Source organism: Brassica napus, chromosome C2 (assembly GCF_020379485.1).
Source record: "Brassica napus cultivar Da-Ae chromosome C2, Da-Ae, whole genome shotgun sequence".
Classification (NCBI taxonomy): domain Eukaryota; kingdom Viridiplantae; phylum Streptophyta; class Magnoliopsida; order Brassicales; family Brassicaceae; genus Brassica; species Brassica napus.
The window spans coordinates 24,514,257-24,536,234 of record NC_063445.1 but is presented as its reverse complement, the minus strand read 5'-3'; the positions used below and the strand labels follow the sequence as shown (position 1 = coordinate 24,536,234).

General features: G+C 33.0%; 1 protein-coding gene and 2 pseudogenes across 4 annotated transcripts; all 3 read right to left on the bottom strand.

Annotated features, from left to right (window-relative positions):
• Positions 1-79: 79 nt before the first annotated feature.
• On the bottom strand, positions 80-4,897 carry LOC106415326 (protein LONGIFOLIA 1). Of its 4 annotated transcripts, XM_013855992.3 has the most exons (6): positions 4,484-4,779; positions 3,807-4,130; positions 3,351-3,421; positions 1,467-3,278; positions 1,239-1,374; positions 80-1,147 (listed from the first exon to the last, which is right to left on the bottom strand). In XM_013855992.3, the coding sequence occupies exons 2-6, from the start codon at positions 3,940-3,942 to the stop codon at positions 306-308; spliced, it is 2,997 nt and encodes a 998-aa protein (XP_013711446.2). In that variant the 5' UTR covers positions 3,943-4,130; positions 4,484-4,779; the 3' UTR covers positions 80-305. The 4 variants fall into 4 exon arrangements, with proteins under 4 accessions (XP_013711446.2, XP_022551899.2, XP_022551898.2 ...); XM_022696178.2 differs by having other exon boundaries at positions 1,467-3,421; positions 4,775-4,897; XM_022696177.2 differs by having other exon boundaries at positions 1,467-3,421; positions 4,484-4,744.
• Positions 4,898-6,656: 1,759 nt separating this feature from the next.
• Positions 6,657-8,454, bottom strand: LOC106413510 (annotated as a pseudogene).
• Positions 8,455-9,919: 1,465 nt separating this feature from the next.
• Positions 9,920-12,838, bottom strand: LOC106414601 (annotated as a pseudogene).
• Between the last annotated feature and the right edge of the window lie 9,140 nt (positions 12,839-21,978).

The window sequence follows — 21,978 nt, the reverse complement described above, 5'->3', positions numbered from 1 at the left end:
GACACATATATTTCAGGTTGAAAACATTTTTCCCCCTAAACAGATGTGCTTTGTTCAATAGATACAGAGAACTTCCGTACGTGTTAATTATATTTCTGCTATCATGCATTCTCTTAACCTAAACTGATTTACAGGTTTTTTCCGAATAACCAATCTCAAGAACTTCAGTTATTACATAACACACCATATAATAATTATCCTGCTGTATAATACTGAAGAACCAAAAACAAGCATGTTGAATCAGCAGGGCAAAAGAAAAGACCATAGAGTATATATATAATTAGTGTTTCTTCAACAGCCTTAGCTTACTGTTCCGCGAAAAGCGTTCTTCGTCTTCCCGACTTTGCTTGCAAACGGCTAGTTTCTGCATGCACGATCTCATTCACCAGATCCTTGAAAACAAGCCTCTCCACATCCAGCACCAACCCTGAGGTCTCTCCACTGAAGTCCACCCAGTTCCCAGACCGAATCATCACATCTTCCGCAAGTACACTCTTCAGGAAGTCGTCTTCTTCCTCCAACAGGAAGTTTTCAGATCTCTTTGTGGCTTGTCTTTGCAGTGTTTCTATATCTGAGCACAGCTCTTTCAGTAGCTGTTGCGCACTCATTACTTTCTTAGCAGATGACTTCATCAACGGATTCGTTGTGGCTTCAACCGATGCTAGTTTCTCCACAAGAAGTTCATTAACCGTGTCAAACACAAGTTTGCGGTTGAGCTTCTCCTTGTTCAGAGCCTTGCTTTCTTCTTTGTGTAGCAGCAGATGCGTGTTGCTGCTTCCCTTTGTCTGCTCAAGAACATAGAACAGCTCTGGGTTGATCGGGTGTCCTGAAGGGTGTAGTTGAAACGTTGTTAACCCTGAGCCGAGATCTCGGAGCAGAAGACCTGAGGCTAATAGAATCTCGGAGATGTATCTGTGATCGGTGTTGGGATCTGGGGTCTCGCAGAGGGAAGCAATGTAGTCTTGGTTGGCTTCATCATGGGTAGAGTTCAGACGTCTTAGCTTTTGAACCAAGTGCTCAACGTTTTGAAGCTTCTTCCGGTTTATCTCTGGCGAAAAGGTTGATGTTGTCTCAGAGAAACTGTACGCTGGATTCCACTGATCCTCACAATGTTCATCATCACCAGAGTCATGAGCAACAACATAACCTAATGACAGGATCAGTTCTGAGTCAGTGACTTTGATGCTTTTCAGTGTTGATAGACAATAAGAACAGTGGAGATAGAATATGATTAGTACCTTGTGTCTTCACAGGAGATGGTTCCATCTCTCTGTAAATTGAGGTGTCAAGAACAGAAATAGGACTTGGATGCTCCAAAGCAACTAGTGAAAGGTTTGCTGACGATCCATCTTCACTAAACCTTGGACTGGATTTCTGAAAATACCAAAACAAACAAAAACTTGTGAGAACTAATAACTCAAAATCATTTCACACTTGAGAAATATTAAGGAGGGCACAGAACTCACATTCTGCATTAAGTTGGAGACCACAGCTTTGGCTGCCTCAATTACAGATGCTGCTTCTGCTTCAGAATGAGTACACATTTCATGACTCGACGTCCTCGACTCATTGCTCCCTTGACTAACTTGGTCATCATTTTGCTGCAAACTCTTCTGAGCCCTGGGTCTACGTCTGCCACCAGGAGAAGTAGACTCCGCCATTTGTCGGTTCAACGGTTTCCTTGATTTAGCAGAATCAGATGGAGGAGTCGGTGGCCGTGAGCGTTTGTCATGCTCAAGCTTCTTCTGCTGCAACCTTGGACTTACAGAACCTGAACTCTTTGAAGTACCACTCTCTTTGGAAACCTTATGAGGCTTCTTTGAAGAAGACGGCACGTTTCTGCTGTTAGGTTTCTTATCAACAGAGCTGGTTGATGATTCAGCTCTTCCCTTTCCAGTACTACTGTCTTTTGTCACCCGTTTACTACTTGTTGAAGCTCCTTTCTCATCAGGCTTCTCTCTACGGATCTTATTAAGCCCACCAGATAGACTGTGAATTGGAATAAGAGATGACGCAGGGATACCAGCCTTTTCAACAAGTTTGGCAGGTTTCATAATCACAATCGGAGATTGATACACCTGGTTAGATGAAGATGAGGGAACTCTAGTTCTTGATGTCATCTCTTGGTTAGAAGTTGCATAATCTCTTTGAGCTGCCATGTTTGAGGGTTCTGGTTGTTTCTCAGTGTCCAGCAAAACCTTTGACTGCATAGCCTCTAATATTTGTTTAAGAGCTCGCAGATCTTTTCCTGAATCTTTGAACTCAAGATCGTTCAATCTCCTCTCCATTTCACTGTACACAGTAGGAGGAAACTTAGGCACTTCAGGCGGTGCTGCTGCTTTCACAGGCTGCTTCTGCAGAACTCTGTTTCTATCAGCTTGCTTCCACGGAGCTGGCTCAATGGGAAACCTAGAACTTGAGAGAGGCTTCATAACAAAATCAGAGTTTCTCCATCTTGGAGAAGAAGGGTCCTTCCCCAAGCTTCTTGGTGAGCTAGGAGAAAACCTTATTGTACGGTTCAGGTTTTTCTCCCTCAATGATCTTGAGAATGGATCGTTGTTATCGTCAAAAGTGTTCAAACCAAGCTTATGGATGTCTCTACCCACTGGAGAACCTGGCAATGTCTCCAACCCCATGAGCTTTGCAACAACACTTGGAGGCCGTTTCTTGTTGCTGCTTGAACAACTTTCAGGAAGCTTAACTGGTTTAAGATCAACAACAGAGTTTTGCACCACTCTTTCTCTGCTATCCAGCGAAAGCCTAGGCAGCTCTTTCAACTTCTGTCTTGATTTCAGCGTATCATGAGAATCAACAGAGTAACGTGCTGGTGCACCCTTTGCTCCAACCTCATTATAATGATGTGGTGATTCTCTAAGCTTGGAAAGAAACCTGAAGGACTCACTGAGATCAGCAGGTGTGGATTGCTTCAAACCATAAGGCCTTGGAGAATCCTCTCTTCTGCTGCGTCTAACTGCTTCCTCTCTTGTCATAGGAGTCTTGAGCGAAAGCCCTCTTGCGTCTCTGTACATAGAGTCTCTCACAACATCTCTGAGGTCAAATCCTAGCTGTGAAAACCCATTCCCTTCGGCCATCTCAGAGTCACTTGTAGGAGATTCAGGAAAATGGGCTTGGTCATAGGCAGAAGCTTCAGGTAGAACTCTATTCAAATCAGGAGATGATGGGGAAGACGAACAGGAAGATGAGAAAGAAACCCTGGATGATTCTGTTGAAACCCTTTGCTTCTCTTTCACATTCCCACCAATGTTTGTGTCCTGAAACTGAAATGCAAAAAGCCTTAGGATTGATCTTACAGACAACATTAGATCAGTGACCCTTAAGAATAAACTTACAGTGTCTTTTGCTTGATAAAATGTATCAACGGAGTCTCTCTCAATGTTGATGCTATTTGCATTTCCACTACCTGCAATAAACAAGCTTGAGGATCATATCACAAGTCTTAAACAAGGATGAGGCATTGCAAGTCAAACTTTTATTTATCACATTTGGTTGGAAACTTCATGAGACTAATGTTAATAGAAGTCAAAATCTACCAAGAAAAATAAATCTAACCAAAAGATTTGGCAGATCAACACCATTGAGAAAGAAAACAAAAACCAGAAAATTAGATCTCTGACAATGTAACAAGACCTGGTTTAACTAAAGAAAATAGAGAAGAAAGGAAAGCAAAAGATATGATTTAACAATTACACAAGTGACCATCTATCTCTACACCAAGTCAACGACAACAATACACAAACCATAGAGACCAAAACAAATGTGTTAAAAAAAATATCAAATATATTTACCTAAAGTAAGACTCTTTCGCCGGCCGGTGAGAACATGGTGACGGTCAAAGATCTGAAAAATACCATTCATACAACCAATTTGCTTCTGCAGATCTGCACTATCATCTGCCAACGAATGCAGAAGCTTTGCAGCCATTTCAAAAAAGTTCTCTTCTTTTTTTGGCTTGGAAACTTTCTTCTGTGTGTGTTGTTGTGGTGCTCTTCCCTTTATTGATTTCCAAAGACCCTAACTTTTAGCCTCACTGATGACTTTTAAAGCTTTCTTTTTCTTTCTCCATCATTCAGCAGTGACCACCATTAAAGCCATGACGAGAATGATGCAACCTTCCATTTAAAACTCCAAATTTTTAGCCTTTTCTCTTTGTAGAAAACTTGAAAGCCGTTCAAGATCTCAAAAAAAAAAATTAAAAATTAAAAAGAAAAAACTAATCTTTTTAAACAGAGTTTTGAGTCCCACACCTACAGATCTAAAAGGAAAGCAAAAGTTTCCACCTTTTTTACAGAGCTAGATTCTCAAATTCCACTCAAGACAAAAGGAAAAGGAAGAGAGATGAGAAACCCTTTTGGTAATTAGATCTAATCTTACAAGAATCTAACTTAGAAGATGAACAGACACATTAGAGAACATGTGTGACCCTTTGTCTGAAGAAATAAACAGTGTTAAACAGAGAATGTACCTTACAAATTACAGAACCAATGAAGAGAGGAAGAGTTGCAGATGAAGAGAAACAGCCAAAGGAAGGAGGAAGAAGAGGAGATTAAAGAAAGGAACAAAGGAATCTCACTACAGATCCAAGAAGAGACTAAATGTTCCTCTCTGTTTGTACTTACTGGTAACTGCTCAGAGAACAAACCGGAAATACAGCCACATGATGCTTATTGGAAAATGGGAGTATTCTTCTCTTTTTCTTTTCTTTTTCTTTTTCTAAATAAAATGTAGAGAAAAATGTAAGTAAAACAAAACCTACCTCTCTGCTCTTTAGTTTTCCCAAAGCCCAAGAGATTTTAGATTATTTCTGGTAGATTATTTATTAGATTATTAAAAAAATAAAAGAAAAACATTGGAAGAGAGGTGTGTGGAGATACAGAGGCTCTCCATCTAGCAGAAGCATGTGAGTGTGTTGATCTGGTTTGACTTCCCTATCTATACATGTGACCTTTGTGTCAGGTCATCAAGATATCCACATAATGGATTCAGTTCTTTCATTTTTTTTTTTACTTTTAACCTTAATTTCTTGTCACCAGCTGATGTATAAAACATATATAAAACTATCATCGATGAGTTTTTACCACAGTTTCTCACTAATTATATTAGTATTTAACTAATAAATTTTTCGAAAAGGTTGAGAATTTATGTAACTGAATTTTTTTTTTAAATGTCCATAACTGACACAATTTTCTTTAAAATTTATGAATAAATCATATTAGTGAGGTTGTTTTCCATTGAGCAAATGAGATTTTTGTTATGAACCATATCCAAATCCACACTTATATTTCATCTTAACGCTAATTTTGGTCACTGATTAAATGCAAGCAAAGGTGTTTCATCTTTCAATCTACAAGTCAGAGGTGCGGTACATGAATCTAGTTAGAAAAATATCGCAATATTTGTCATCAATTTTTGCCGGTAAGGTCACGGAATTGCATTAAATACCTATCCGCAAAGGTAAGTAAAACAAAACAATGTGTAACCAAGTAAACACATTAACATCTTCGGCAGTTTTTCTTGTAAGAAGACGTCCTTTTCTTCTTTCTTTCATTGAAATGAAAACTTGTCATTTTCTATGTTCCCTTTTGCTTTATATATGCAGAGTAGTTTTTTCATCTCACCACCTTATTCATGTTGTTCCTTTTCCTTGTCATTATAAACTCACAATAATAAAAATTGGTAGCAGTATAAATTAAAAAGAAGATAATATAATATTCACTAAAACGCATTAGCTTAAAATGATTCAATACGAAAAATCTTTGTGTTATAAATTTAATTTACAGCTCACTTTACAATAAAATACTAGTATCTTTTTTACCAAAAAGAAAAAATACTAGTATCTTTTAGATGTCTCGAGCGACAGCATGAAGATAAAGGATCTAAATTGTCGTGTAAACATAATAAAGTAATTATAATTGCTGTTCATTTTTTATAGTGGAACTAGGTTAATAGCCGCGCTACGCTGCGGAGATTTTTTATGTTTATATTTTAGTAAAATGCGTTTATTTCAATAATTGTTTATTTCGTTAAAATTTAATGTTATTTGTATTTTAATGAAAATTTTGATTAGTAGATATCAGTAGACTTAAGTTTATATTTCAACTTATAGTAATGTTTTTATTTTTAATTTTTAGAATCTCTATATTTGTTAATTTGTTGTTTTGTAGGTGAAGGGTGTTTTTTCTTGTAATATATATGTTTGTTATATGCATGATACTACTTCTATTGTCGGATTATGTGTTTTATGTATTTTTATAAATTTTAAAGTAATTTTATAAATCTTAATAAATAAATTTATAAAATATCATAAATATTTTTAAAATTGTAAATGATTATATAAAATTTATAAATCATGTATGAGTTTACAAAAGATTTACTTTCTATAGTTTATATAACTGCATAATTGTTAAAAAAAAAATGATTTAAAATATACATTTTCCGATAGTCTCTACAATTAATTTTTTTTCTTGACCAATCTCTCTACAATTAATTACTATATATTATTTTGTGTTGGTTGTTTTGTTACTGATATTAGTTGGTTACATGTTATAATTTTTTGTCCAGACTAAAATAAGTCATTTAATCAAATTAAGATACTTTTTATAAAATTTTACACAATATGTAATTAAATACCACTTAAATTAACTTTTTAATGCGTAGCATGATTTCTTTAAAACTTGAACAAATTTAGGTGGTATACCTTGTTATTTTTATTCTTTTTTGGTTCTAGATTGTATATTATTTTTTTGGGGTCAAAGATTATATCATTCTCTATTAGCTGGTTAAGACAGGTTTAGTAACATTTTAATTTATACAAAGGCTCAGTACATTTTAATTTACTCTGGATTGTTTCTCAGTTAAAACTGGTTTTATTTCCTCCTGTATTAACCAGCCAAGACAAAATGAAAAATTAGTTTCGGCTTCCAGATCTATTATTTTGGTTCGGTTTGATTTCGAAATTGGTTTTCTTGGATTAGACTTGATTAAACATTGGCTAAATAACTTTGGCATACCTGAAAGAGTTGTTGTACATAAGTTACATAACCATAATCTAAGGCTATCAATGAAAACACATACGCTAACTCTAACTGGTTGTGTCGTTATATGTTAGAACCTTAACTCAAAAAATTTGAACTAACACTCATAAAATACTTGTTTGAGCCTTTGACATGACCCATTTGCGTTCAATTTCAGCAAAGAATAGACAATTAAAATCAAGATCGTAAATTAAAACACACAGAGTGCCAAGATATATGTTTTATGTTGTTTATGTCTAAGACTAAGACTCACCAGAATCGTTCCATCAAGCAGCGGCAGGAGCAGCAGAGATTCGCACTTGGGCTTCTCATGGCCATGCAGCATCAGAGATCGCAGCAGTGGTCCATTGGTCTCCACCACCATATTTAGGAGCAGGTAATCCAAAGTCTGCCCAACTTTATCCTCATCCTCTGGTTTGGCTTCCTCGGGCTCCCTGTATAAGAGCAGGTCAACCTGTACAATACAACATAAAAAGAAGTCAAACACCAAACATGAACATAAGAATGAAATTGCAGTATTTCAAAAATGATATTACTCTCCTTACCACGACTTTCCACTTATGAACAAAGCGAATGGTTCCACACATCTGAAGGACCATGCGAGCAAGAAGCCAGAAAAGACAACCAATGATCTGCTTCCCCTTGTTGTTCGCATGAATACCAATGTCAACAAACCTCATGGGAGAGTCCGTGTCACGGAAAGCAATGATTCGAATGTTTCCCGAAGCACCTTCCTTAATAGGCTGCAACATCAGCAACACACAGACACACACAAGATCCAAGTTAAGACAAAACCATCAGCTGTATAAGAAAAAAGACTCATCAATTCAAAGACTTTACCTGGTGGCCGGTACGTGGATCAGTAAGAATCAGAAGCATGGGTTCACTGAATGATGTTTGCATCTGATTAGTGAATATACCAGGATTGTGCCTTCCAGCAATTGCATTAGCTCCAGTGTACCGAGCAAACTTTAAAATAGCTCTCTGACCATAGGGCTTAGCAGACTGCATAATGATTTCTAGTGAGTTCTCAATAGCAACGATAACTTGTGCAGCCATCTGCAGCTTCTCCCATGTATTGCCAAGGTTAAAGATGTAACTACCTGACAAGTACAACAAAAAACAAACAAACAAAAACTTCAAAATCAAGAACACATATAGACTACAAACATCAGCCGACCAAAATATCTAAAACTGATGTCGCATGTCGGAACAAAAAATAGATAAAACAAAACAACATAGAAAGCCACCAATATCTATATAAAATCTCAATGATTTAAAACATAACTACATACATATACTAAAATAATGCATAAGTGGACATTTTCAAAACGGGAAGATTTACCATCGTTGCGTCGATGACCGGAGCCGTACTTGCATTCTCTGACTTGATGCTCCTCATCCATCAAATCAACACCATCCACAGCCACCCAAGATCATATCCTTCTGCTCAAACGCTTCAAGACTCGGCTTTGTCGCGGACCCGTTACGAAACCTTCTGAAGAGACAATCGAAGAAGAATATGGGCTAGGGCAAATAGCTTTGAATAGGGGTGGGATCGATCATCGGTCTAGTCGACTCATCTAACCTGTGATGATCTCAGAATCCGCCGCCGACGCTATTACTTCCGATCTGATCTCGAGTTTTTCGTCAACAATGATATCTCTCTAACTTCGCGATAAACGAAGAAGGCTGACAAAAAACCTAAACGAAGAAGAAAAGGTTTGGCACAAGACAAATGACTTGTATAAACAAAATGAATCGATTGGTTTTTCAACTTTTTCGGTTTATGACATGTCAACTCCTCGGACATTTTAAAAGCTGAGGTGTCATGCTCTAGAAAGAACCTTGATTCATTATTGTGTTGATTCTTTTAATTTTTGTATTGTTTTGTTGCAATGAACTTATTGAAAGAAAGGAAATATAACTGGAATTGGAAAATCCCAAGTATTAAGTATAAGAAAATGAAAAAAAAGTACAAGAAAATGAGAAACTATGAATTTATAAATACACTTACTAAATAAATTAATTAGTCGCAAAATTAGTTGGAGAGTGCATGCTTTAGTGGTTGGATTGCCAACAAGGACAATTTGGATTTTTCATTAACATGATCTCCAAATGATACATATTTTAGAAATTTAGAATTCGTTTTGACTGCATTTTAATTTATTATCTTTGAAAAAATGCTTGTTGAAAATTGTAACATTTTGCCCACGAGAATGGTACAAGAAAAAATCTTTTTTAAAAAAATACTCGTTAAAAACAAAAGTATCACACGTCAACGAGATGGTTATGAATAATTACCATATCATCAGAGAAATAATTACGGTTGGCAATATATGATTATTTCGTAATTAATATACTACTTTCTTTAGCATTTAGTCTTTGTAGTTGGATCCAAATGGGTATCTCTGTACTTGTATACGTGTATGCGTATACAGTATATTAATGCACGCATCATACAAGAATGATGGTATCACAAATTAACAATTTCCAAAGCTACAATGCAGTATATTATATGCAAAATTAATTGTAGTATAAGTAAAGTTAAAGGTGGTCTTGGTCAAAGACTAAGAATGATCGATTATCGAGGCACATGGTTTCACGGCGTTAATGATTTGTCAAGAACTTGTAATCATCGCATTTTTGTCTCTTTATCTGCATAAACACACATACATACCATACATGCGCATATTATATGCATTGATCAATGCTTTACATTTACTGTCATTAGTCATTAGAGAGACCAATGTCAAACGTAATCTTTATAGTTGGTGAAACAATGAGAGAGAGACAATAAATAGACTAACTTTTTTTCTCTAATGCAAAACGTACTTGTGAAGAAACAGAGTCACGAGAAGAGTAAATGCCTTCACCTTCAAAAGAGTAACTACTCAAAGTTTATGATTTGTTAGAAGAAAACAAAAACTCCATAAGGCTTTGCAAATTGAAACCAAAAGGTAATTAACAACAGAGTTAAAGCTGTTTGTATTGAAGAGCTTCAAATATGCAAAACAAAAACAAAAGGCCCTAACACAAGAGTTAGTTTCTTCTACTCATCCTCAACTTTCTTCTTCTACACTAGCTATTAAAACCAAATCCTGCCTTCATCTACTTGCTACTGTACACCCCCAAAAAGATCCTTTATGTACTTTGAGGTTACTATTTTGGTTCTGCATCTTCTGCGGCAACTCTTTCCTCATCTGTTCAACAAAATAAGTTAAACTGATTATCCAATCGTTAGGGGGGGGTAATACTGAATCATGTCTGTTCATGAGTCACCTTGCTTTTGTGGCGATGAATCTCCTCCAGCACCAACGTCTGTTGACATCTCGTTTCTCAAAGGCTCTACATTCGCCTGATCAAGAGTAACCGGTAGTGATGGCTCTGCGTCCTGCAGATTATTCAGCACAAATTTTGGTGAAAAACAGCTCTGCCTCCTGTGCTCTCGCAATGTTTATATCATTTGAAGCTGCAACCTTCTTGTAAGCATCATCAGAAGGATCCACTGGACCAGCTTGTTGGCTACTACCTGCTGTATCCTTACTCAAAGTTCTCTGCATCTTGGCTCCATGATCACAATCAGCATCCAGCATAGCAGGCCGTTTCCTGCTGACAATCAAACATGCTTTAGAACAAATGCTCTTAAAGAGAAACTACAACCAACACACTTGCCTACTAGTAGAGCTTGGATCAGCCGTTTGAACAGAGCTGGGGTGTCTGCTTGAAAGCAAAACACCACGAAGCACCTTTCCATCAATTGTCGTTTCTATAGTGTAGTAGCCTAAGGGGGAGTTTTCAGTAACCCTGGCTTGAAAAACCGTTTTCCCTTGCTCCACAGCTTCTTTCTGCTGCTCTTTGCATTTTAGTGCTTCTTTCTGAGCAGACCGTGCTTCGTATACACCATCTATTAGCCATAAGCAAAGAGGATAATTAGCGAAACCATGCACTATAACCAACCGAGAGAGATCAAAACAAACCTGTGTGAAAGTAGTAAATGTCATCCAACGGCTCAAGATTCTTGTTGCAGCCACCAAAAAAGAAAAAGGAACCAGCCTTGTAAGGACCTAAACAAACTGCTGCAGCAGAGAATCTAGCTGGTGGCCTATCTTCCATGGCAACTATTTTGGACCATACACCCGTTTCTATAGAGACAAAGCCAACAATTATACTTTTATTTTAGATATATCAGAAGACAGACAGGTAAAGCAATTGAGGTCTCCGTTACATACCAACATCAAGCACATAGAGATCATTGTAAAGATTCTGAGGATCCCTAAACCCTCCAAACACAAATAAGTTGCTCTCAATTGCAACAGTGATATGACCAGCTCGTGGTGTTAATGGCTGCCATGAATGTTTTCAGCTGCTTCCATGCAAACGTATCTGAAACTACAGAACCAGAAAAATATCAGTAACACATAAACACATTTAAAGAAGATGTGATTCAAGAATGCACCTGTATCAAGGATATGAACATCGGAGAGATAATCGCCCTCGAAATGTTCACCACCTACTACAATGATTTTGTTGTTCCAGGTTGAGCAAGTGTGGCCATCTCGTGCAAAGGGACGCGTCCCAGTTGTTACAGCTCGTTGCCACGTGATAGTCTCTAAACAAGATTCAAGTCAAGCCAGTTCAATTAACTAGAACCAGACCAGACCAGAAACTTAAAGCGCAGCCTGAAGCTAGCTGTACCTGTGTTAAGTATGTAAAGGTCATTAAAGAACACTTCATCATCCAAACCAGGAACTTTCCCACAGCCTCCAAATACAAAAATGTGTTTGCCAACAAGCGTTGCACTATGAGCCTCTCTTGCGTCAGGTTCTTCACCTCTAACTTCAAGGCATTTCCAAGTATGCGAAGCTAGCAACAACACACACACAAAGATCAAGATTAACACAAGCATTTTCTTGATTACAACACAAAAAGAGAAGCGATGATCGATGATCGAAAGGAGCTTACAAGTATCTAGAACATGCAGATCATTGAGATAATGTTTCCCATCAGTACCACCAAACACAAAAAGGTTATCCCCAACAGTTGTGCAGCTGTGACTGTCTCTCGGAGAGGGAGGTACCCCTCTGATCATCGGCTCACTCCATATCTGCCTCCCTGCAACAACCAAAGATTCTGAAAACAGGACTATAAAGCAAGCAAGTAACCACAAAACATCAACAGAATCATGAAGTCGCATTCATCCAAAGATCAAGATTGGGACTTTTGTGAATCCCACTCAAGGTTACACATTATCACTACAACATATCAAACAAAGATTGAGACTTTTGCAAAACCCATTAACGAGAATCATCCGAAGAACACTCACCAGCGTCAAAGACATGAACTTGATTTGTAAAGTAACCGTCTTTACCAAACCCACCGAATACGTAGACGAATCTGCCTCCTTTAACGGCGTTACAAGTGTGTCCCCATCTCTTTCCCGGCCCAGAAGAAGAATCAGAGAGACCCGCTTGACGTTGGACCCTCTCCCATCTCATTTTTTTTTTCCTGGAAAAGAGTGAAAAGATGCTTCCTTTGAGTTGGGGAAAGTGCAGGAAAAATTGAAGAGAGGATAAAGGTGTTTCTCTGTTTTAGTTTTTTTTTCTTGTTAACGATGGTAACCGCCAACGTGGCAAACGGGGCTTTTACGCGTTTGGGGTTAAATCCAATGAGTAATCTTTTCTTATGGTTGGAGTGATTATGGATGAAACATACGTCGTCGATCCAAAAGAATCAGTCATCTTTCAAACAGAGATTACTATGACTGCAACGCTGGTCATGGTATGACTGCAATGATTGGAAAAGAGATAATGTTATGGAAGAATATAAATAGAGTAAATGGAAAAGAACATATTCTAAATGGTATAGTTCATAATCCTGAAATTTTAAAATGGTTTAATAATATTGGATGTAATGCTTATTTCAATGTGAACCCAAAAATTTATAAATTAAACTCAAAACACTAATAACTAAATCCTAAAAAGAAATATAAACTCTAACTCAAGTATCAAAATAAATTCAAATATTAAAATATTTAAATAGAATAGTAACAAATAAATAGCATAGTACATATTGTTCAAATTTTGAAATGTTTGTAATTATACGGAATGAGGTAATGCTTACCCCAACATCAACCCAAACCTTCTATAAACTAAACCTAAAATACTATTCACTAAACTCTAAAAGAAAATATAAATCCTAAACCAAATATCAAATATGCACATAATACATAATATGAAGCATTATCAAAATAAAATAGTAACAAACAAAATAGCATAGTACATACTAATCTTCAAATTTTGAAATGTCTATGATTGCAGTGAAGGAGGTAATGCTTACCCCAAACTCAACTCAACTCAAACCTTCCATAAACTAAACCAAAAACACTAATCATTAAATCCTAAAGAGAAATGTAAATCCTAATCCAAATATCAAAATATGCACATAGTACATAATATGAAATATTATAAAGATAGAATAGTAACAAACGAAATAGCATAGTACATTATGTTCAAACAACATAGTAAAACCGGAAATTTACAAGACAAACAAGGACGTCTCGACCGTAACACCGCCATGGTATGTAGATTTCAGAAGTGGAGACGACTTTGTAGCAAAGATTATGGATTTGGAGGTGGTTGTGGTGGCTACGGTGATGATGGCTCTATGATGAATGTGATTATGAATGAGGAGAGAGGTGATTATGAAAAAAATGGATATTGATTATAGAAAAAAGGTGGTGATTAAGGAGACAGATAAATACAAAATACAATGTGAAGTTGGTGATGATCCGACGGAGAGTAAGGTGATGGGGATGGAAGAAAAATGGTGGTAGTTGATAATTGAAGAAGAAGAAAATATTTTTTACTTTCATTAACCGGGAGACTAGAGGCAATATATAGTATATCCCTTATATATTAATAGAGAAACATTTAAAAAGTTATAACCTGTTGTTTGTATTAATTAAAAAAATGCACTGCTGAGATGTCAGGTAATTAAAACGCTAATTTTGCTTACGTGGCGGCTTGAGAATCAATTAAGAATTTTGTTAGTCCAAAATTAAAAATTAAATTGGTAGGAAATGTTATATTATATAGTATGTCCATTATGGACCATTCATTTATCAAATTGAATTCTTTCCTTAAATAAAACATACAGAATTACCTAATGTGATTAAGATATATATGTCAATTAATGATTTTAAATAATAAAAATTTGCTAACAATCTGTATATTTTCTATAATTTTTTTTTAATTATTTATTATATAAAATAAATTACATAATTACATTAATCATATAATAAAAATTTAGATTTTTTTGTATATGCTCTATTTTGAATTTTTCAAAACGAGTATAAATTACTAAAACTGTTAAAAGTTTCACATAAACTTTTGTGATCAAGGTTTAATTTTTTTCTATAATAAGATAAAATGATTATAAAATCATATGAATAAATAATTTTATTTTAATAGGTATTTATGTTAATATATATATATATATATATATATATTTCATTTCTTTTAAATTAAACTATATACATCATATGAAGATACATACTTATATTTTGATATCTACGTTGAACATATATTGAAAAGTTAATATTTTAATTTTGAAATCTTCATTTTTTTGATGATTATAAATTATTGAAACCACTAAACATTCCACATTAAAAAAATTTGTTGGTGTAAAATTTTGTTACACAAATATGCAAATAATCATAAAATCATATGAGTAGAAACCTCATTTAATAAATATCCATATTAAAAGTATACTATATATCTATGTTAATATCGTTTAAATTTAATTATATATCATATATGATAGATAAGATTGATTGTTTTGATTTATTTACCATAAAATGATTGCGAATAAACAACAGTGATTGTTTGATTTATATGCGCAGACCAATTTATTTACTATTTGTAACTGATTTCTTAATTATTTAATATATAATTATTATTTTATTATTTCATAATATGCAGAAAAACATAAAATAAGTAATAAATGTGCAATATTTACTCTGCTCAAGGCGCAAATCTTAACCTAAGTATGTATCTCTTTAATAATTTTAAATCTTAAACATTTTCTAAATCTCAGGCCAAAACAATATAACGAAACAAGAATAAACTCAAAAATCAATATTTATATCGAGCAATAACCAAAATGACAAAAAATGACAAAAAATAAGAAAATATTGAAGATATTTAGGATTGGCAAGTGAACGTAAACTTCTCATAGACATAATTAACTTTTAAATTGCTAAATCATGATATAAAATCGAGTTCTCATATTTTTACTGTAACCAAATAGTAGGCCTGAGATTCTTCGGCCTAAACGTTAGGTTATTTGCGATAAATAATTTTTTGACCCAAAATATTTTTAAAACGAGATCAGCTCATTAGTAAAGAAATTATACAATTAACAAAAAAAAAATTTTAAAAATTATTTAAGGGCCAAAAATATTTATTCGATCAAGAATTTAAATTTTATTTTTCCATACGATATTTGTTAAATAATTTTCTTATAAATTCGCCATGCGCAAAACGCATGTCTTATCCTAGTATTACAGAAATAATAGATGTACTTTTTGTTAGATATTTAATTATGGTTTGTTTTGACGTTATACAACCCAAGTTTCCTTCTTTTTTTCTCTCTGTGTAAACTTTTTTTTTGTAAAAATCTTTGTGTAAACTTTATTGCAGTGAAACCGTTGTAATGGGTAGTAAACATAAAATGAAATATTTGAGAAAATAAATTAGAGACATTTAGCCATCCACACCCAATCGAACACCCAATAACTTTTTGACCCTCGTTTACTTTAATACAAACGAGATTTTCGATCTGATTTGTCCATAAATCATCCATTAATCATCACCCTCAACTCTCTATTCAACAATTTAATATATTAATTTAGAGTCCTATTTAAAATTTACCTTGGTATATTTTAAATTTGGACCTCTTAAACATGTTGTGTCTAAATATGCTTCTTATATAATTTTATATATGACAACCAATATACTTAAATTAAACCAACCTACACTTAGATTTCTCTTCTATGTATGTTGTTTATTTATTCGATAGTTTTTCATATATTCCTTCATTTCCTAAATTTTTTTTAGTCAAATCATGTGGTCTGGAATAGTTTTATGGGAATTAGTTACTGGTTTGGACGTTCATTTTGAGTGACTCTCTTTCGAGTATTTATTTATTGCAGTTTTGAGGGTGAGAGACTGATTAATATTTATTCAACAGATACTTTTCAAATATAAGTTCCCATGGTAAGTGTAGGAGAGATAGACATGGGCAACATGCCATCGCTCATGTGATGATTCTTCTCATGCTATTTGTTAAATGCTTTGTAGGCATACGTGCAGCAAGAAACTAAAGACTCAGTCAGTGTCTGAGTACTCGAATGATTCCAGTTCATTTGAGGATTCAAATCCCACGGAGACAGAGGTGAATAACTATTAAGTAAATGGAGATGATTTTTGTTTCTAATTTTCATTGGTATAACATGGAGAAAGTGATACCAATGAAAATTAGTATCACTTTCTCCATGTTATACCAATGAAAATTGGTATACCATGGAAGAAGTTGAGCGGGCTTTGTGGTCCAGTGGTAGTGGACGGGCTTTGGATGCAAACACATTCCGGGTTCGATCTTCCTGCTGCGGAAAATAAGTCACATTGTTCTGCTCACCACGGCTGCGGATACGTCTGTATGAAAACCCGGGAGAGGACCTGTCGTGGGCTTCACCTCCCACCTGGGGGTTAGGTCTGTGTCTTTAATAGATCCGGGTTTAACCTTTTCTATTTTTAAAAAAAAACATGGAGAAAGTGGGTTTAGGATGATTGCGGAGTTAAGTTCATTCCTATCAATTGGTTCGAATCCTAACTAACTAATTTTGAAAATAACACTTAATTGTATTAAGATTATCTTAGAGATTCAAACTAAACTATTTTTAAAAGTTCGGAATTCAAACTAATATATACCTTTTTAATGTACATCAAATCTATGCTATTTAACTGAGATCTTTAAACAAAGTTGGGGGGGTACAGCCATTTAAATTGAAATTATAGAAAGTTAAAAACAATATAACAACTTTGAGAATATTTTTGAGATATACTGATTTCTTAAACATATTTAAAATATAAAAACATTCAATAACACAAAATAAAAATTAAAAAAATATAACAAAAAATATAGCTATCTAAATCAGAATCAAGATTGAAATTTCATATCCTCAACCAAAATGTTTATTTGTTTTTTTTTTAGTTGTGTTTAATGTAGGTAAGTAAGATACACACGTAGATTATACAATTTTTAATAATCAGACTCACACACCTGAATTGAATTCAAAATTTTATCATGTTCCTAACATTGTTATTAGAATCAAACCAAAAAGTTGTGTAACTAAATCAAAATCAAACCCTAATTCATAAATAACTGAACAACAATTATATTTCTTGAACCGAAAACCAAAATTCACAAACAAACCGGATACAAACCGAAAAACAAAAATACAATCTGGACGAAAAACAAATTTTAAAAAAAAAATTCATTCAATTATAATATTTTTAATTAAAAGACACAAATTATAAATACAAATAATACCGCGCAACAGCACGGATCAAATCTAATACATAATTAATATTATGCCAGCTTTTTCATACATTACCAAAGAATATGACAAATATTTAATCTTCTTCAAGCTTACGGGACAGTCAATGCTCCATCTATAAACATCATCATGAGTAACATTTATACTATTAAGACATAACTAGATCTTGATCCGCGCAGTCGCATGGATGTTATTTTCAGTTTATATTCATATGTATTTATTTTAGGTCATTAATGGTATACATTTTTAATTTTAATAATATATTTAAATTATTATATAACTATTTCAAATACAATAATTTATAGTTTACATGTCATAAATAACCAATTGTTTAAAACCGTCACATGTATTTTTTTGTTTTTATTATATATTATATTTTTGCATTTGCATTTAGTTATTAAACAAAATAATATGTGCATGAAAAATCCATATTTGAACATTATTTCATATTTAATATATATTAAATTTTTACATGCCCTTCAAAAATGGATTTCCTTTTATCAATATTTTATGTTTATTCATTTTACATAATATATTATCGTATATACAAAAATTTAAGATATGTTATTTTTCTATACATTTATTAAATATTCTGCTAATGTTAAGCCGTTCTGTCATCATATTAGATTTTTAACGTATATATTTTATATTTATTAAAATAAAATTTATAAATTTATCAATTTAATATAATTTTATCATATTTATTTCAATATAACAATTTTAAATTACCGATTACGATTATAAAATAGATAAAAGTAAGATGGATTTTTTTTTATTTTATAAATAATAACTGAATATATATTAATGCATAATAGTAATTCATTATTAATTAAGAAATTAGTGAAAATGTATACTTAATTTTTTTTTTGAAAATTAAGATATTGTTAAAATATTTAGATCAACATAGTATTTTTTTTTTAATTTGAATGATTGTGATTATATAATAGATAAAAATACGATATAATATTTATTTTTCATTTTATGATCAATAACTAGATATATTAATATATAATAATATTTCAAAACTAATTACAAAATTAGTAAAAATATTTACATATAATTTTTGAAAATTAAGATATGAAAAAATTAATATTATTTTTCTAGACGACTTACATGTAATTCGTCTCAGGTTAGTTTTGCAATTGAAATATTAAACAAAAAAGATTTTTTTTTTCTAGACGTCTAGATTCCGTGTAAGTCGTCTAAAAATTTTTTTTTTCTAGAATTTTTTTTTTTGTTTAATAATTCAATTGCAAAACTAACCTGAGACGACTTACAAGTTAGTCGTGTAGAAAAAAAATAAATATTAATTTTTTAATTTTCTACTGGGCGACTAACTTGTAAGTCGTCCAGGAAAAGTCAAATTTCTGACACATTCCGGTCAAATGCAAAACTAATCCGTTTTTCCTAGACGACTTACACTCTCGCCTTTTTTTATCAAACAAAGGTGGACAACTAACCTGTAAGTCGTCTAGGTTAAAAATCAATTGCAAAACTAACCTAAATGGATGAGACGACCTCCGTGGAAGTCGTCTGCGTCAATGTTTAATAAACTTTCATTTTCTCTAAGCCTATAAGGACTTTTTAATATTTTTTTTGTTAATTCATGTATATTAGTCAATATTAGGGCTACTGAATGAAATTTATAACTTAATAGGTGATATTTATGAGGTTACCAACATTCACGTTAATTAAAGTTTCTAACTGATCCGAGAAGACTTCCATGGAAGTCTTCTACACTAGTTTTTGAATAACTTGTATATTTAACAGTGATAAGTAACTTTAAGATATGTAAAACTCATATTTTCAAAATATATTTTCTCCTTTAGTTTTACTAAATTTGACTAAGTTTTTCAACACAAACTTGTAAAAAATGTGATATGCTTTGACTAGTTACTATTGTTTGTTTCCATCTCTTAAGTATTATTGTTGTAGACACCAATGATGATTATTGTTAGGAGTTGTAAAAAGGGTTAAATGCTTCTTAAAATGTTGTATCAATATGAAGCTACCAACATTGGACTTTATTATTGCATATGGAGATCCAAAGATAAGAAAAAGGCTATTGAAGTATATTATTTCATTGATTTGTAAATGTGTAAATACATTGTTAGCACATATATTACATCTTGGGAAAGATTATTACTGATTTTACAAAAAATTCAAAACTAAAAGAGTAGACATGCAAATCACAAAACAGACCACAAACAAAACTATTATAGATCATTATTTTACAAATACAAGCTTGGACTTTGCTTGATATGGAAGAAGACTTCTCAGAAGACTTCCAGGAAGTCCAGACGACTTCCTGGAAGAATTCCTGGAAGTCGTCTAGTGCATTATAGTTTAGACGACTAACAGGTAAGTCATCGCAGAAGTCTTCCAGTTCTGAAAAACCTGCATATCAAATCATTATGTGAAAAACTTGCATATCAAATCAAGATCTGAAAAACCTGCATATCAAAAAACGTTCAAATGGCTTAAAAACAGAGAAAATGAGTGGAAGATTAGATAAATTTACCTTTATAGAACACACAAAAATACATATCTAAAATTAATAGATCTACCTTTAAATTAGTGGAAGATGAGAACCATCTGATTAAAAACCTGCAAAAAAAAAAAGATAGATTAGTGAGAAAGACATGAGACAAAACTGAAAAATTCATATAAAGTTTGGTGTTTTCAAGTAAAAAAGATTAGAGTGGATTTGGAGAGTTTTAGTAAGGAAAAAAAGTAAGAACTTTATACAACAGAAAGTTACCAAATGAAGAAAAATCAGACATAAAAACTTACCAAAACACCCAAACCTGTTATGAAAGGGAGAGACAAGGGAGAAGACTCCGTCAGACGACTTCCTGGCAGTCCTCTGGAAGACTTCCTGGAAGTCATCTAGCGCATTATATTTTAGACGACTAACAGGTAAGTCGTCCCAGACGTCTTTCAGATCTGAAAAACCTGCATATCCAAATCCAAATCTGAAAAATCTGCATATCAAAAAACGTTCAAATGACTTAAAAACAGAGAAAATGAGTGGAATATTAGATAAATCTACCTTTATAGAACACACAAAAATACATATCTAAAATTAATAAATTTACCTTTAAATGAGTGGAAGATGAGAACCATGTGATGAAAAACCTGCAAAAACAAGATAAATTAGTGAGAAAGACATGAGACAAAAACGATAAATTGATATAAAGCTTATTGTTTATAAGTTCAAAGAGATTAAAGAGAGGTCGAAGAGTTTTAGAATGATGAACATTACATTTTTGTTGCAGCCATTTGAGAGAAGGAGAAAGAATGTGTAACTTTTTCTTTATATAGGGAGACAAAAAATCCAATTAGGTTAAATATTTTTGATTCAGATGACTTCCTCGACGACTTACTTGTAAGTCACCCAGAAGACTTTAATATTTTTAGCGGGAAACTTAAATAGAAGACTTCCTAGACGACTTACAAGTAAGTCGTATGGTTTAAATTATTTAAGCGGGAAAATATTTTTTTTAAACATTTTAGGCGGAAATATTTTGACGACTTACATGTAAGGCGACTGGTTTAAATTATTCACCAGACGACTTACAAGTTAGTCATCTAGACCCTAAACATAACCCCTAAACTTAATTAACTAACTAAACACTTCGTAAAATCAAATTAAACTTCAAAAGTGTTTACTATACACAAAAATAAACACTTATAGGTAAAAATTTAATTTTTAAAAAACATTAAAGTTTTCCAAAATCTAACCCTAAGAATACATAAAATACTACAACATATGTTGTCAAACCATAAAACCAAAGAATATCATGATTAACTACTTTCACTCATCTATGCTCATCTATGCTGAAAACTATTCAATTTTATTATATCTTAATTTACATTACTTAAAACAGTTTATAATCACATGATTTTAATTTTTCATTTGTCAAATTTTTTTTAAAAAAATTAAAAATTATTTTTAAGATCAACTACACGAGATGACTTACTTGTAGGTCGCCTAGACGACTTCCAGCATCTCAGACGACTCAGAGTACTTACTGGGGCTATATTCGTAAAAATGGCTTATGTTTTTTTTGTTTGGTCACAAGGGGCTGGCTGTAATTTCACAAGGATTTTAGGTTAGTTTTGCATATGATTCAAGTTTGGGTTTACTTTTGCGATCAAAGTCAAGTTTTGAGTCATATTTGGCAAATCCCCCTATATTTATATTATAAATGAAAATATATCAGAAGATATTATGATTAAAGTAGTTCAAAAATTCTATATGTTATTAGTCTTTTAAAATACATTTAATAAAATTTCTTAAGG

Coding starts and splice junctions, on each gene's coding strand:
- LOC106415326 (XM_022696178.2), bottom strand. CDS start 3,942: ATGGCTGCAAAGCTTCTGCATTCGTTGGCAGATGATAGTGCAGATCTG. Junction 3,422..3,806: donor GCGAAAGAGTCTTACTTTAG/GTAAATATATTT, acceptor TGTTTATTGCAG/GTAGTGGAAATGCAAATAGC. Junction 1,375..1,466: donor TCTCCAACTTAATGCAGAAT/GTGAGTTCTGTG, acceptor TGGTATTTTCAG/AAATCCAGTCCAAGGTTTAG.